Genomic DNA, 14,719 nt, shown 5'->3' with positions numbered 1-14,719 from the left:
ACATACACCTAAACTACGTTGGACTGGATGGATTGTCACTGTTTAACTTTTTCGTTGATTATATTAGCCATCCGCCTATTTTGCTAGCAATGCCTGTATGGTCAATAATCCACGCAATGTTTTTGTCTGGACAGTTTTTAACTTAAACTTTTCTATAAGTCTTCTATTAGTGTCCATGGATAGTAGAGTAATGCTTCCTCTATTTTTGATATGTTGTGTTGCCTGTTGTACTTGAATAGATATAGAATTTGCACTGATAGTCTCTTGCACTATCATACCATTGCACCTTTCTGCATATTTTACACATTGATCCTTTAAACATGCTACCATCAAACTTTACTGTAAGTGCACATTAGTGATATCTTTTATTTTGCATTTTTGTAGTATGTGTGCCCATGTGTATGTGTGTTATGTATAAGCTATTGGATGATAAACAATGTTGGCCTATCTATCCATCCATCTATCCTTCTATCTATCTATCTATCTATCTATCTATCTATCTATCTATCTATCTATCTATCTATTCATCTATCTATCTATCTATCTATCTATCTATCTATCTATCTATCTATCTATCTATCTATCTATCTATCTATCTATCTATCTATCTATCTATCTGTCTGTCTGTCTGTCTGTCTGTCTATCTGTCTATCTCCTGTATCTATCTACTGTATCTATCTATCTAAGTTGACAGTTGTGATGTGTGTATATGTGGTCACTGAGCAAATAAAGAGGGTCTGTCAGCAGGTTTCACCCCACAGTGAAAATCCCAGTTTGGCTCAACGGTCAGCCAGTGGCACCCGCTTGGCTTAGCATTGAGTGTGAGGATGTACACACTCCAGAATACATATGTAAGAATTACAGTGTATCTACGTACAGACAGTACTGTGCGTACAGAATGTAAAGACAGGCTCGTTGCCCACTTCTCAGAGGTTGTGTTTGGATTCATACATAGATGTTAGAGGAGGTGTGCCAAACAAGGTTGTCTCCGACTTGAACTGTCTACCAACCCTGTCTCTTGTTTGGGAAAGGCCCTAGGTCAGTGTGATGATTCAGTCAGGAGAAAAACACAAAACTGTCACTGGATCACAAATGTACGTGTCAACCCACACGATAATAGCTGACTAGAATCTATCACAGTTGTATGAAACGTATTGTTTTCCAGTTTTTATCTGTGGCCCCCGGTCTGTCTATTATCTCCTCCAAAAAACTTTGCTTTCCACCTAATGTTAGCAGAAAGTTATGAAAGGCTGAGTAGACAAGGAAGAGCAGGGCGGGTCTGTATATTTCATGGTGCCATGAATGAGGGCCTTTATTAACAATGTGACCACATCTTTTTTTTTTTTTTTTTTACCTCTCCGCCTCCTAGATATTCCTTCCCATCCTCCTGCTCTTTCTTCATTTCAGCATTCCCTCTGAGTTGGGGGCATGTCCAATATGGTTTAGAGCTGCTTTTGTCTGACTCACAACAGAAAAACCACAGCACAGCTTTGACTACAAGTGTTAATAGTGATGTATCCTCTCGTGTAAACTCTCACATCGACTGTTACTCAGAGTTTCTTTCCATTTCATAGCTTTGCCTTCACTTTCTGTGGATTTGCATCATCCTCACTTCTTGAAGACCTAAAAGTTTTGGACTTCTCTCTCCAGCTTCAACCGCTCACACTGTAAACCTTCAACCATGCAGAGGCCAAGGACATGGATCACGATCATTTGTCTGTGTGGCACAGCTTTATGTGGACAAAGCCTGAATTATCTGCACAACACGGATGCATACTTGGAAACGTCTTCAGAGTCACCTGAAATAGAAACAGCAGCCGTTCATCCACCTGGAGTTGACACAGGTGTGACCCTGTTAGATACATATGCTTTAAGCGGTACCCTCCCTGCGGGTAAGATCAGAGGTTTTTATCTTTCAAATGGTGCCTGCTTCTGTCTGCGTGATCTTGGCTAATGCATGCTTAAAAAACTGAAATTGTTTACGGTGTTTTTTTACGAATACAGCAGAGTGAAGAACTTATTTTTTCACTTCATGTCTTTGTTTTTTTCTGCTCTGCTTAATGACTGGTGAAGAAGAGAGTGAGGATGAGCTTCTCCAAATAGAGGCAGAGGAGGAGAGTGAGCATCCAGGAGTTGATTTGAGGAAGCAGCAGGCAGGTAGAAGAAGGAGAGGTGCCTGGGGGAAGAGGAAGCACGCAGCTACAGTGGAGGCCACTGCGTATCGAATAGTATATATGACACTTGTTCTACCATGTGAATGCAAAAATGCATATTTCTAAATGAAAAAATAAAGACGTGCACATTTTAGGCTTTTACGTTGGCAGTTTATAAAACCTATTTTCACCCGTTCATTGGTTGATTTGCTCCTTTGTTGAATCATACGTGTTCTTTCCGGCTTCGTATTGAAGGCCGGCTTGGGGCGACCCCTGATGGGCTGGAGGAAGCGTGGGAGAGGTGAGGAGGAAACCAGTGCTTTAATGGCTACACTCAAGGAGCTTCATGCTGAAAAGCAGAGGCTGATGGATCAAGGGAAAGCAGAAGGGGAAGAAGAGGAGGAGGAGGAGGAGGAGGAGGACGACGACGACGATGACGATGATGATGATGATGATGATGAGGATGAAGAGGAGGAAGAGGTTTGTGTTAAGTTTAGTGCTCATTGATTCACCCATTTTAGTTAATTAAATTTTTTTGTCATGTAATTATTTGGGCATTTTCTGTCAGGAAGAGGAGGAGGAGGAAGAGGAGGAGGAGGAGGAAGAAGAGGAGGAGGAGGAAGAAGAGGAAGAAGAGGAAGAAGAGGAAGAAGAAGAGGCGACTGAGCCTCCCAGCAATGGAACAGAAACACACTCCAGTTCTACAGAGTCTCCTCTCAGCGAGTGTCAGACAGCTGACAGAGAAATCAGCTGCAGGGGCATCGGCATGACTCACATACCAATCATCCATAACCTCCTGGCCACAAATCTGGATATGGCAGGTGTGTGTGTGTGTGTGTGTAGGACTGAAAGGAGCAAAGTTTGTGCTTGATGGGATGGTTATAATAGAAATGTACTCCATTAAAAATGACTATAGTTGTGATGTTGATTACAAATATGCTGTTTTTTTGTGAGATTAGTAGCTCTAATTGGTACTTTGATATTGTCATTTTATTTTAATAATATCTTTAATGTCTAACAATTGTTTTGGCAAGATAGTAAACCATAAACTGAAAACCAAAATAACAAAAGTCAATGACTGAGTATAATTACCTATAGAAATGTTCCAGCAGAGATATGTCAACATGACATGACCTGTGAGTCCCTTATCACACTCATGTGAAATGGCTTCACAAGCCATATCATGTATGTTCCACTACATCTACTACATCATGTCTCTTACTGTGTGATTTATCTTTAAAGAGAACAACATCAGAATCATCGCTCCACAGGTTTTCTCCGGGGTGCCGAACCTGGACACACTGGACCTGAGCAAAAACAAACTGGATGATGAGTCGTTCAGGCAAAACCCCCTGTCTGTGAGTAACACCTCTCTTCTTCCCTGTCAGTCTCAACATTCCAGCCTAATGAATGTACATCTCACTATTACATTAGGGTTCAATTCAGGGATACCGGTTCTTGCTTTAAAGCAAGATTACACAGTGTATGTGCTGTGTGATACGAATGCTAAAGATCACATAGTGTCACATTAATGTGATGCACCCACAATCAGGCACATCCAATTCAATCTAACTGCAGGGCTTCTGTAGTGCCAGCAGGCTCAACCCTGCAGTCCCAGACCTGAAACACCTGTCCAGCCTGCTTGACCTATGGGCAAGGGAGTGTTTCTTTTAAATACACATTTGGAGTCATTATGTTTTTATTTGTCAAAAAGAGAAAAGCATATACAGCAGAGCCTTAAGGAAACCAACTATTTGCAATTTAGGTCACTGCAGTAAGTTCCATTTTTTTGGTGCTGTCAAGTGCATGAAAAATCTTTGTTATGTAAAGAGAAGGAAAACTACATACCATTCACTTACAAACCCACAGGGCTAAAATATGTTGACGTTTTAGAGCTATTAAACTGTGTTTGTATTTTGAGTATTTAATTCAGTGGCACGTATTCACTGGATATTTGAGTGACAGATTAATGTTCAATTACTTTAGCGAACAGATGTTTAAGTGTTAGATATAAAACCTCAACACACGCGTGTGCGCACACACACGCACACACAAACAGATACATACACACACACACACACACACACACACACACACACACACACACACACACACACACGGGAGCTTATTTTTTTTGGTAGATGCTAGAATGTAGTTAATGTAACTCTAACCCTGTTTTAACCCTTTATAGCTTACATCTACACATATGTATACATAATATAATATATCCATACACTCCCAAACCTTTACCTAAGAAAACTAGGAGTTTATTTGTGTATAAAAAAAAAACACAATAACTTTATTCATTCATTTTGTCTACCAAAAACACTAAAAAAAACAAGGACGTGCATGAATGAATAAAATAACACTAATTGGTATACATACAATTTAAATCCATTGTTAGTCATAATTCATATGTGTGTGTATGTTTGTGCAAATATTTACTCCTCTTAGCTGCGGTCATCTATGCGTGTCAAGTTCTGTTTTTCTTTCCCAAACCAGCCCTGCGTCTGTTCTTCTTTGCGTTATTTTATCAGTCTAAATTCCTCAATTGTTGGCTTTTGTATCCAGTTAGCCCAGCGTCTTTCATATCAAAATTCTTCATATCAGATTCTGTGTGTTTTCTCTCCATTTCTGAAATTTCATGCATTGTTTCTTTCCAACTCTGGTTATAATGATTTCAGCCAGTTTCTTGTCATCTGCTTCATGGCTGAAAATATGAAAAATTCTATATCAATACTGGTCCGTCTCTTGTTATAGTTTGGGTTGTAATTTTCCTAGGATTTTGCGTGTTGGATTAATAGTTTTTCAGATTGAAGTTATTTTTATTGCCGTTATAACCGGTTGCCGGAATGATTTTAACATTGGTCAGAAAAAAGAAATATGTGAGTTATTTCCCTTCTCTTCGTTACAATTTCTTCAGCAGTGTGATTTCCTAGTGCTTTTCATTTGACTAAGAACATTTGGCGTAATCCATGCAAATTCCTTCCAATGTGTTGAGTTTGTTGTTTTAAGTATCCCACTGCACACCTGACTCCAATCCTCTTCACTCAGCCTCTCCCCTGTTTCATCCATCCACTTTTGTTTGCATCAATTATTGATGTTTGTATTAATATTACTTTTATTACTATTGTATCAGTTAAATATTTATTAGGCAAATGTTTGTAAAAAAATCACTCTGTTCAAGGTTGTACCTTGAGGCTAGTGACTAAAATTAGTCTACTTTTTTATTTCAAAGTTTTTGTGTATGTATATATATTCTGGATCCCAAGCCATTTCTTCCAAGTATCTCAATTCATCATTTATTTTGTGATTTTTACATTTACTTTGCCAATTTTGTAAAGTAAAATCTACCCATCTAGTCAATGCTGTTATTTGTTTACTCTGGTCTTTATTTATGACTTTATGGATACTGGTACATATCCATAAAGCTTCCTCTTGTGGAGAAAGCTAAATGTGAATGAGTGAGATAGTACGTTACAAGCCAGTTTTATAAGTCACTTTGCATGTAATTAAAAGCAGGCTGTATCCTGTATCATTACAGTAATAAAAGAGCAGTTAAAATTGCATTAACTAATCCTTTCTAAGAATAACCTCTGGTCTAACCTCTAAATGACCACAGATCCTGACCACACCGAGGCAGCCAACCACACTCTGACCAATCATCAGGCGCCACCATCAGCATACTCTGACAGTATTGGCCGGGCAGACCTGTTGGAAAACAGCTGCAGCCAGTGATGCGTGGAGAATAAAAGAAAATAATTTTAACAGTTTTTTCTCTTTCTTTTCTGCTCTCATCCCAGTAATGACAGAGGACTGTTGGACTGGCTCAAGAGATGCCAAAGATTCAGTCCACTGCTTTTAGCTGACACACATCAGCCACAGCGGCTCTCACCGAAGAGCCACACAGAGTGGCTTTTCTAAAAATACATGATAGATGGAAGAGATGCACAGATTTTGTGTATTTCAGTGAACTCTGAGATTGTGTCTTTCTCTGCAAGTTGGGATAGAAGATTATGGATTTGAAGAGAAGTATTCATTTAGTCTGTTTTTATCTTTCTGGCTGGTTCACCCATTCCCCTCCCACCACCACCACCTGTGTGTCATGTAGAACTTGACCTTTCTGAAGAAGCTGAACCTAGATGGAAACCAACTCACCAGAATCCCAGCGCTGCCACCATCTCTGGAGGAGCTCAAGATGAACAACAACAAGCTCAGTACACTAAGCCCTAACTGTTTTAAAGGTAGGATTTGTGTCTGTGTTTATTGAAGAGAAACATATTGTATGAAAATAATGTAATTGAGTTTTCCCCTCTAGGTTTGATGAACCTGTTGAATCTGGAGCTGGAGGAGAATACTCTCCATGAGGGCAGTGTGTCCCCGCTAGCCTTCAGACCACTAGAGAGACTTTTGGACCTCCAGTTGGACAACAACAGCTTCCGTTACCTCCCTTTGGGCCTTCCTTCCTCTCTTCAGGTACACTGGAATCACTTTACTGCAGCTTCCGGGGAAAATACTTCTCCTTAAAGCTGGGATTCAGATTTGTATTTACGGTCTATTCAGAGAGCCACAAACTGACATCAGGACAATAATTGATGTGGCAAATGAGACATCCCTGTCTGTTCTGTCTGTGCCCCTACTTTTCATTTAGGAGCTGGATATGAATGAAAATCTAATTGAGGCGGTGACGGAGGAGGCACTGAGGGGCTGCGTCCATTTGAGAGTGTTGGACCTAAGTCACAACCTGTTGCATGAGCAAGGCATCGCTACCCGCGCCTGGACCCGTCTCAAGTACGTCCCTTTGTTCATTAATGTCCTGCAGTTTCTCTATCAGCCACAAGAGGGTACACTGGTGTTGTTTTGGATTCAAAACACTTTTCTTATCATTTTTAATGTTTTAACAGTTATCAGTCGACAGATGAGATCATTATTCCTATCATCAACATCAATAGATGAGGCCGGCGCTCGGTTTCACTCCACATAAACACACTTCTCACTGATTTGGGTGAAGACAGACACATTAGTTTTCTTTTTTCTTCTTTCTTTCTCTCTGTCTCTCTATTTCTCTCCCCCCCACACACACACAAACATACACACCACAAGCAAACATATCACAGAAGTTATGACAGTTGACCTTGTGTACTTAGATGAGCGAGAGCTTGAGGGCAACTGTGTGCCTGTATGTGTCTTTTTGTGTACATATGTTTCGATATGTATGGTTGTGTGTGTGTGTGTGTGTGTGTGTGTGTGTGTGTGTGTGTGTGTGTGTGTGTGTGTGTGTGTGCGTGTTGTTTAAATATAGTGAATTCCTGTGGGTTTTTTTCTTTGCTCCCTGGGATCCTTGTGAACCACAGTGGGAGCTTCAGGAAAAACTGAGGAAAAGAAAGAAAGACAGAAAACTGCAGTTAGAGAAACTTTGGATGGTATTTCCTGACTGGAGGATTATGAAAGAGGAAATAGAAATATAAAATTGGGAAAATATAGTTACGGGTAGTTTTGACCAAAGAAATTATGAGATCTTGAAGAGATGATGTGGGAAAAAAAGAGACTTTGAGTGAAATGGAGAAATTTAAATGAGGCAGCACTCCAAGACTTCACTTGACTTCTGACCCGAATGCATTATGACTCTCGACCTCATTAGTGGCGAGAACAGCACTCTTCACATTGGCGCTGGTGGCTTGTTAGCCAGTACTCTTAAAGCTTCCTTTAGCACTGCATAGACAAAAGAGTGGGGACAAATGTAAACTGTTCTGCTGATACCTTAAAGGGCAAAGTTCATTAGGATACCCTAGTGGTGTAAAACAAGACTCCTCCCTTTGTTACAGTTGTATTTTATTCTGCAGACATATCTTAATAATAATTAAATCTACTTTAAACTACATGTGGAAATTCTGTTAACTATGTAGCTCTGCAGAGGTGTTTGGCAAATTAGACAAAGAGGGATTGAGACATATTGAAAAGTTAAATTGCTCAATGTGAAAATAAACTGCAGCAGGCTGGTTCTGGTTAGTGAAGTGTCTCTGTTCCATGTCGTGGTGTCAGTGTTATTGCTGCCTCCTACTGGGGGTTCAAGGAGGTAAGAGTGGAGGATAAAGGAGGTAAGAAGAAGCTGGGGAGTGCAGTTTGTTTTTTCAAGCAGACCAGTCACTTGCCTCATTATCTACCTGGTAACATAGCTTATCTTTGGTCAGTACTGTGTTTAGATGCATGTATTGTAACATAATATAATATTATAATATAAAAATTGATTTTCTGTTTCCGAGATTCCTTTTTTGTACTCTTTAAACTTATCCCAGGTCTGTCTTTAGTTTGTGTTCCCCTGGGTGTGTTTACTGCCAATGTGTGACCAGCGTGTAAGCATATGCACATGATTAACAACTGGTGGAGCTAAGTATAATTTAATGCACTACAGTTTTTTGCGTTCCTGTACTTGAGTTTGCCATTATATTGTACTTTATTCTTTAACTACACACCATTTAATTTTGTATTACTTCCACTGATTAAAGCTGGTCATTCCCAAAATGTTTGGGTTATACGTTTTTGATTGCAGTTTTTATTTGATGCCTATCAAACATCTTTATTGGGAAAATGATTGTGGTGTGGACTTAAATCATGTAATACTACATGGTGTTTTACAGCTTAACATAACTTTGGGTTACTTAACGTAACCTCGGTTCTTTGATAACAAAGAGAAGTGTTTTATTATGGGAATCGCCTCGGCGTGACCAACTATTGAAGCTACAATGGCACCACGTATGTCTGTGACAGACAGGTTGAACTGTGCTAAAGCCACACCCACTCATAGTCAATGTTTTTTTTTTCTCCATGTCTGTGCAACGAGGAACGTGTTGGTGAAACACCTCACTCTGTTATCAAAGAATCGGGGTTACGTTAAGTAACGTAAAGTTCTTTTTCTAACTTTGTTATTTGTCCCAGATTGCATGAATCTCCCAAAGCCAAAATCATATTGAACACTTTTATTCACACACTTATTGTTACACTGACCCCGGCCCCGTAGCCTCCAGCACAACCTGTGCCAAGGACAGTCCGGCAACATCAAGCCTGTAAAACCTCACAAAAGTGTGAGGCGTAGCCCAGCTTTCCGCCGCACAAATTGGCTTCAATGACAAACACCTGAAAAGGGCCTTAGGGGCCCGCGAACCTTTACACTCATAGGCCAACAATATGGCCTCCACCGTCCAGTGAGACAGCCTCAGGCGGGACGATGGCTTGCCCTTATGGGGAGTAGCCCAGGACACGAACAGCTTATCCACTTTTCTGAACCCAGCCGTCCGACTCACATACATATGCATAGCCCGGACAGGGCATAACATGTGAAGTCTTTGCTCCTCTCCTGAGGAGAAAGGAGGCGGGTGAAAAGCCAAGAGCTTCACCGAGGGACACATCCACCACCTTAGGCACAAAGGTTGGGTTGGGCCGCAAATAGACTTTAGAGAGCCCTGGGGCAAACTGCAGACAGGTAGGGCAAATAGACCAAGCCTGTAAGTAACTTACGCGCTTTGCAGTTGGTTAAAGCCAAGAGCAAAGTTGTTTTAAGAGTGACAAACTTAATTACTACTGCCTTCATATGGTCAAGACGGGTTATGAGAGAGGGTGTCTAACACGACCAACAAATACCACAGAGGAACCAGGGGCCTGGAAACTGGGAGCATGCACTCTGACCTCACAATGACCTGCTCTGGCAGGCCTGGTGCAGTTAGGTTCCACTTCTCACGGGTCAAGCCCAGAGCGCTATGCGGTCTGGGTGAGGGTGGTAGATATCTCTGCCCGCTTAGGAGAGAAGGTCTCTGCTTATGGTGCGAGGCCATAGCTCGTTTGGCCATGGTTGGGAAAGAGCATCCACACCCAAGGGTCCATTTACATCTAACAGAGAGAAGAACAGTGGACACCTTGTATTTTCCAACGAGGTAAAGAGATCTACAGCTGCCTGACCGTATCTCTGCCAGATCTGTTCTACCACCAGGGCATTCCCCCGTGACAGGAGACCTGCACCCTTGTTTTCAACCCCTGGCACGTGTGTTGCTCAAAGAGACAGCAGTCTCCTGCTGCTACACAAATTCACTTGGCCAGCTACCTTGTGCAACTGCCGTGAATGAGTGCCGCTTTGGCGGTTGATGTACACAACCACAGTGGAATTGTCTGTTGTCACTAAAATAAGACAACCCTGGAGAAAGTGCAGAAAACGTTTCAGAGCCAGAAACACCGCCATAAGCTCCATGACATTTAGTTGAGCCTTGGCTAACCTCCGGTTCCATGTGCCATTCACTTCCTAACAGCGTCGCTCCCCATCCTGACAAGGATGTGTCCATTGTCATTATTTCTCTGGATGACACCGCCCCTAGCGGGACCCCTGTTACGAGAGCCGCCGTATCTCTCCATGGTCAGAGGGCCGCTACAAACGCTAGAGTGATTTTCACCCTTCGGTTGAAACAGGGTAGGCAAAGGCTCATTTCCTTCATACAGGCAGGCACTGCCGGCAGAAGCTGTTTTGCAGGCAGCTGGGCTGGTGGGAGCCTCTTGTCGTACAGGTTTCTCTCTGCCCCCTCGGGGTCCTGGGCTGCTGGCCTTCGTATCCTCAATTTGGCAGCCGCCCGTATACAGAACTCATACAAGCTGCTTTCCGCTGGGGGAGCAGCGTTGGATGCACTACGAGGCCTTGACTGTTGAATAGGGTATGCAGAGTCCTCCTCCTTGTCCTCCATTCCATTTGCGTCAAGGAGATCCGAGATAGCATCATCCTCTGCATCCTCACAGCCCGGTTCCACTTCAAGGAGATAGTCGAAAAGTGGAGGCATGTCTGGCGTCTCCTCGTCCATGATGTCTACCCAGCTAGGTGTAGCTTCCAACTGAAGAGTAGTGTTTGTGGCTGTTGGGGTGGTTCCCAAAAGACATGGGCCATGACTTTAGGCCACCGCCACCCTCAGTTGCCTTTCCAGTATCTTTTCTGGCATTGACACACAGTGGGTGCACGAGTCAACCAGCGCTGTCTTAGTGTGTTTAGCGCCCACGCACATTGGTTAAGGATCCCTCCCCGAGATTGATGCCACACCCAGGGGCACAGGCGAGATACAGCCTCACTAGCCTTTGGTTCTGACCCTTTGGTGGGGGCCGCTGCCGAGGACATGGTGACTGGAAAGGAAGAAAAACGGCGTAATTATTCAACCTTAGCAGGTGTGTCATGACACGCTAGCCTGTCGGCAAGATCAGCATACAGGGTTTAGCCTGAGCTAACATTAACTGTCGTAACACATTAGCTCACTTCAGGTACCCGGTCCGGCTAACAAACGAGCACTAACCAAACCCAAGGAGGCTCGCCCTAATGTGTTAGCCAGAGGGTGAAATAATTACACAGCTAAGCAAACAATAAACAAATACCGACTAGCCGACAGAAGAGTAGTTTGCCTTGACGCAGACACTGCTTTCAAACTGTGTAACCACAAGGTGAAAACTTTGTGCAGAGTATCGTACTTACTCCGCAAATCCAGACTGTGTTTGGCGGCATAGTCTTTAGCGGTTTGTCTGTGAACTGTTTAACCAACCAAGCCAGCCTAGTAGTGCTGGGGGAGCTTAGCATAGTTTCTTCATGGGAAGAAAGCGAGAATTATTTGTAAGGAGCTGGTCAACTGTGATTTAAAAGAGGGCATGGCCCTAGCACAGTTCAACCTGTCTGTCATGGATGGACGTGGTGTCATTTGAGCTTCCATATTTGGTTACACGTAGGTGAGTCCCATTGTGAAACAAAAACAAAGTTAGAAAAAGATCAGCCTTGTAAATGTGATCATCTTGAAAATGATCCAGTAAAACCACATTGTCAGTATGAATCAATAAGTGACACATAAGTGGTGTCTTATTCATTTGATCTTATTTGCCGTTGAATCTGGCTGATCAAATTATCTTTTTTGTCAATTTGGTTTATATTAGGCTGTCGTTGGAGAAGATCTTTGCGTAGATTTATCATCGCTGTGGGGTCAGCATGCATCCACAACAATGTGTGTGTTGTACTATGTTATGAGCCTAATAGGAGTTGGAATAAAGCTTTATTATTTTCATACCAGCACAAATTGGTTCATAATAAGCTTACATAAATGGGAAAACAGCCTCAACGGGCTTCTTTCAACGCAAAGGAGCAGCGGCTCTACTTCGTACTCATCACGGATGACTGTGGTTCTCACCCTATCTCTAAGGGAGACACCATCAGTTTGGGCATCTGGTAAGGATGCCTCCTGGGCGCCTCCCTAGGGAGGTGTTCCAGGCACGTCTAGCTGGAAGGAGGCCTCTGGGAAGACCCAGGACTAGGTGGAGAGATTACATCTCCAACCTGGCCTGGGAACGCCTCAGGATCCCCCAGTCGGATTTGGTTAATGTGGCTCAGTTGCTGGAGCTGCTCCCGCCGCGACCCAATACCGGATAAGCGGACAAAGATGGATTGATGGAAATGGGAAAACAAGTAGCAAACATGCACACACTACCACACAAAATGTTGACCAACAGTAAGAGGGTCAAGGACAAAGAAGACCCAGAGCACTAGATGCAGAAAATTAAATTAGGCAACCCACCTAGAATGTAGCCGTGGAGTGAAGTGCATGTGCATTAGATTTTGTGCGCTTGAAGCCTGTGTGTGTTTAAGCTATACCGAAGCCTCGTACCGATATTTAATGAAATCCTCTGATTTTAATTTCAGTGATCTTTGCTTTCATTTAAAGGTTTCCTCTTTGGTTTTCAGTCTGAAAAAGTATGTACACTATACTGTAACCACAAATATATTATACAATATGTACCACTGCAGTAAATTGTTAAAGTCATATTCATTTGTTTAAAGGACTCCAGATGTGCTTCAGTCTGTTTTCAACAGATGTGACATGTGGCCTAACATACTCCCAGATATCAGTTTAATGGTTAAAAAAAATTGTGCAAACAGAAGCTTGCACCATACTGAATTGATGTAGCTGACTACCATTTATCCATCCATCATTTCAGTCTTATTCTATCTAGCATGCTTGGCACAGCCACTCTGTCTGGTTAGTTTGCCAAAGTCCATTAGCCAGCTTGTGTTGTGCTGGGAGGGTGGGCTCGGCACAGATGGAACAGTGACGTATATGTACGAACCTCTCTGTGTGCTAGTTGCCATTAGAACCCAACACCCTGAGGATGAGCAGACCATCAGATGGATTACTCCTTGCCATTGCTTTGCACAAAAACATGGAAACGTATTTGCAGACAAACACAGTTTTGTGTAATCCTCACTTTTAGTGTTTTAGCAATGAAGTAATCTTGGATAGAGAGTGTGTGTATGCCCATTACTTTGAATGTACAATACATGGGAAATAGCATTTTCAAATCCATACGCTTGTGTTTGTATATTCATAACATGTTCTTGGCACATCTCTAAGTATGTATACTTGCCTGTTTATGCATTAGTGTTTCATCATCACATCATGAGTGTGTGTTGGTGTGTGCATGTGTGTGTAGGTGCCAGAGAGTAAGAGCGTTGAGGGTGGTGGACTCTGTGAAGAGAGGGCTGTGTGTCCCTCTGCTCATTAATACCATGTGGAGCTCTAAGGAGTGGTGGACTGCTGCTGAGGTTCCTTGCAAAGATTTAGAATACAAATCAGCAGCTCACAACTGGTTTGAACTGGTACTGAGAAGCTGACAGGGCAATATATTTCTCAGTTTAAATTTTAAGCAGAAACCACATTTTCACAGCAATCCATAACTGCCACAACACATATATGGAAGACAAAAAGCCTGCAGTGTGGCCAGTGAGTGTTGGCTCTTATGTTTGTGTGTTTTGAGTTAAATCTGTCATTCTGCTCCCTCCCCTGTCTTAACTGTCTTTTCAGTAAAACATTCATGGTTGTGAGGTTGTAAGCAGAGACGCATATAACCAACCTCAGGTTTCCGGAAGTCTATAGTGGACCTTGATTGACCAAACTGAGGGAGGAAGGCCTCATGTTAATCTGGACATTTACTATGACACTGACAAATGAACAGAAGTAGCTTTTTGACTATTTTGATTGATTTAAAGATTTTAACCCTTTCTTGTTGACACACGTAATCTAGTTTATGGAAATACCAGTTGCAAAATTCGGGTAAATGCAAAGGTCTTGCTGTAAGTCACCTTTACAAGGAGCAGAAATGCCGAGACATTGAGATATCAGTCAGACAGTCCAAGCGTCTCCTACATCCATAACCCTTCTCTCCATAATACTCTTTTTAACCCCATTGGTCCCCATTTCACTTCAATATGTGGTCATTGGCTGGTCAGCTTAGGGTGTTCTGAGTCCATTGGCAATTTAATGTGGTCTATGAATAATGGAAGAACAGGAAATGAGGTTCCTCTCCCGCAGTGAGCTGTGCTGTAAACTCACAACAGCTGTATTGGAACTTATAACAAAGACACTGAACCCCTGTAATGCAACCTAACCCCTGGAATCTGCTCTTGCCTCTGTGACTGTCATTTTCATTTCCACAAACCAAACATTCGTACACCACTTATCCACCACTCAGCCCCAAATTCCCCCTCAAACTGCCATGATCTCTTACAT

At 42.4% G+C, this 14,719-nt stretch overlaps 2 protein-coding genes across 2 annotated transcripts in view; both read left to right on the top strand.

Annotated features, from left to right (window-relative positions):
- Window positions 1-1,364: 1,364 nt before the first annotated feature.
- LOC117948174 (mitotic apparatus protein p62-like) lies at window positions 1,365-2,660 on the top strand. The gene is made up of 3 exons (XM_034877688.1): window positions 1,365-1,892; window positions 2,074-2,228; window positions 2,409-2,660. Exons 1-3 carry the CDS (start codon window positions 1,682-1,684, stop codon window positions 2,658-2,660), a joined length of 618 nt encoding a protein of 205 aa, XP_034733579.1. The 5' UTR covers window positions 1,365-1,681.
- Window positions 2,661-2,731: 71 nt separating this feature from the next.
- The window catches only part of si:dkey-32e6.6 (extracellular matrix protein 2), a 13,946-nt gene continuing 1,958 nt past the window's right edge, over window positions 2,732-14,719 (top strand). Inside the window, exons 1-5 of the mRNA XM_034876767.1 lie at window positions 2,732-2,974; window positions 3,396-3,511; window positions 6,265-6,397; window positions 6,472-6,629; window positions 6,805-6,944. Coding sequence (XP_034732658.1) covers window positions 2,920-2,974; window positions 3,396-3,511; window positions 6,265-6,397; window positions 6,472-6,629; window positions 6,805-6,944 — 602 coding nt within the window. The 5' untranslated portion in view covers window positions 2,732-2,919. The remainder of the gene's footprint in view (window positions 2,975-3,395; window positions 3,512-6,264; window positions 6,398-6,471; window positions 6,630-6,804; window positions 6,945-14,719) is intronic.

The sequence above is a fragment of the Etheostoma cragini genome, chromosome 7 (assembly GCF_013103735.1).
Source record: "Etheostoma cragini isolate CJK2018 chromosome 7, CSU_Ecrag_1.0, whole genome shotgun sequence".
NCBI classification, from domain to species: domain Eukaryota; kingdom Metazoa; phylum Chordata; class Actinopteri; order Perciformes; family Percidae; genus Etheostoma; species Etheostoma cragini.
The sequence above is the reverse complement of the archived record's forward strand: the minus strand, read 5'-3'. Positions and strand labels throughout refer to the sequence as shown.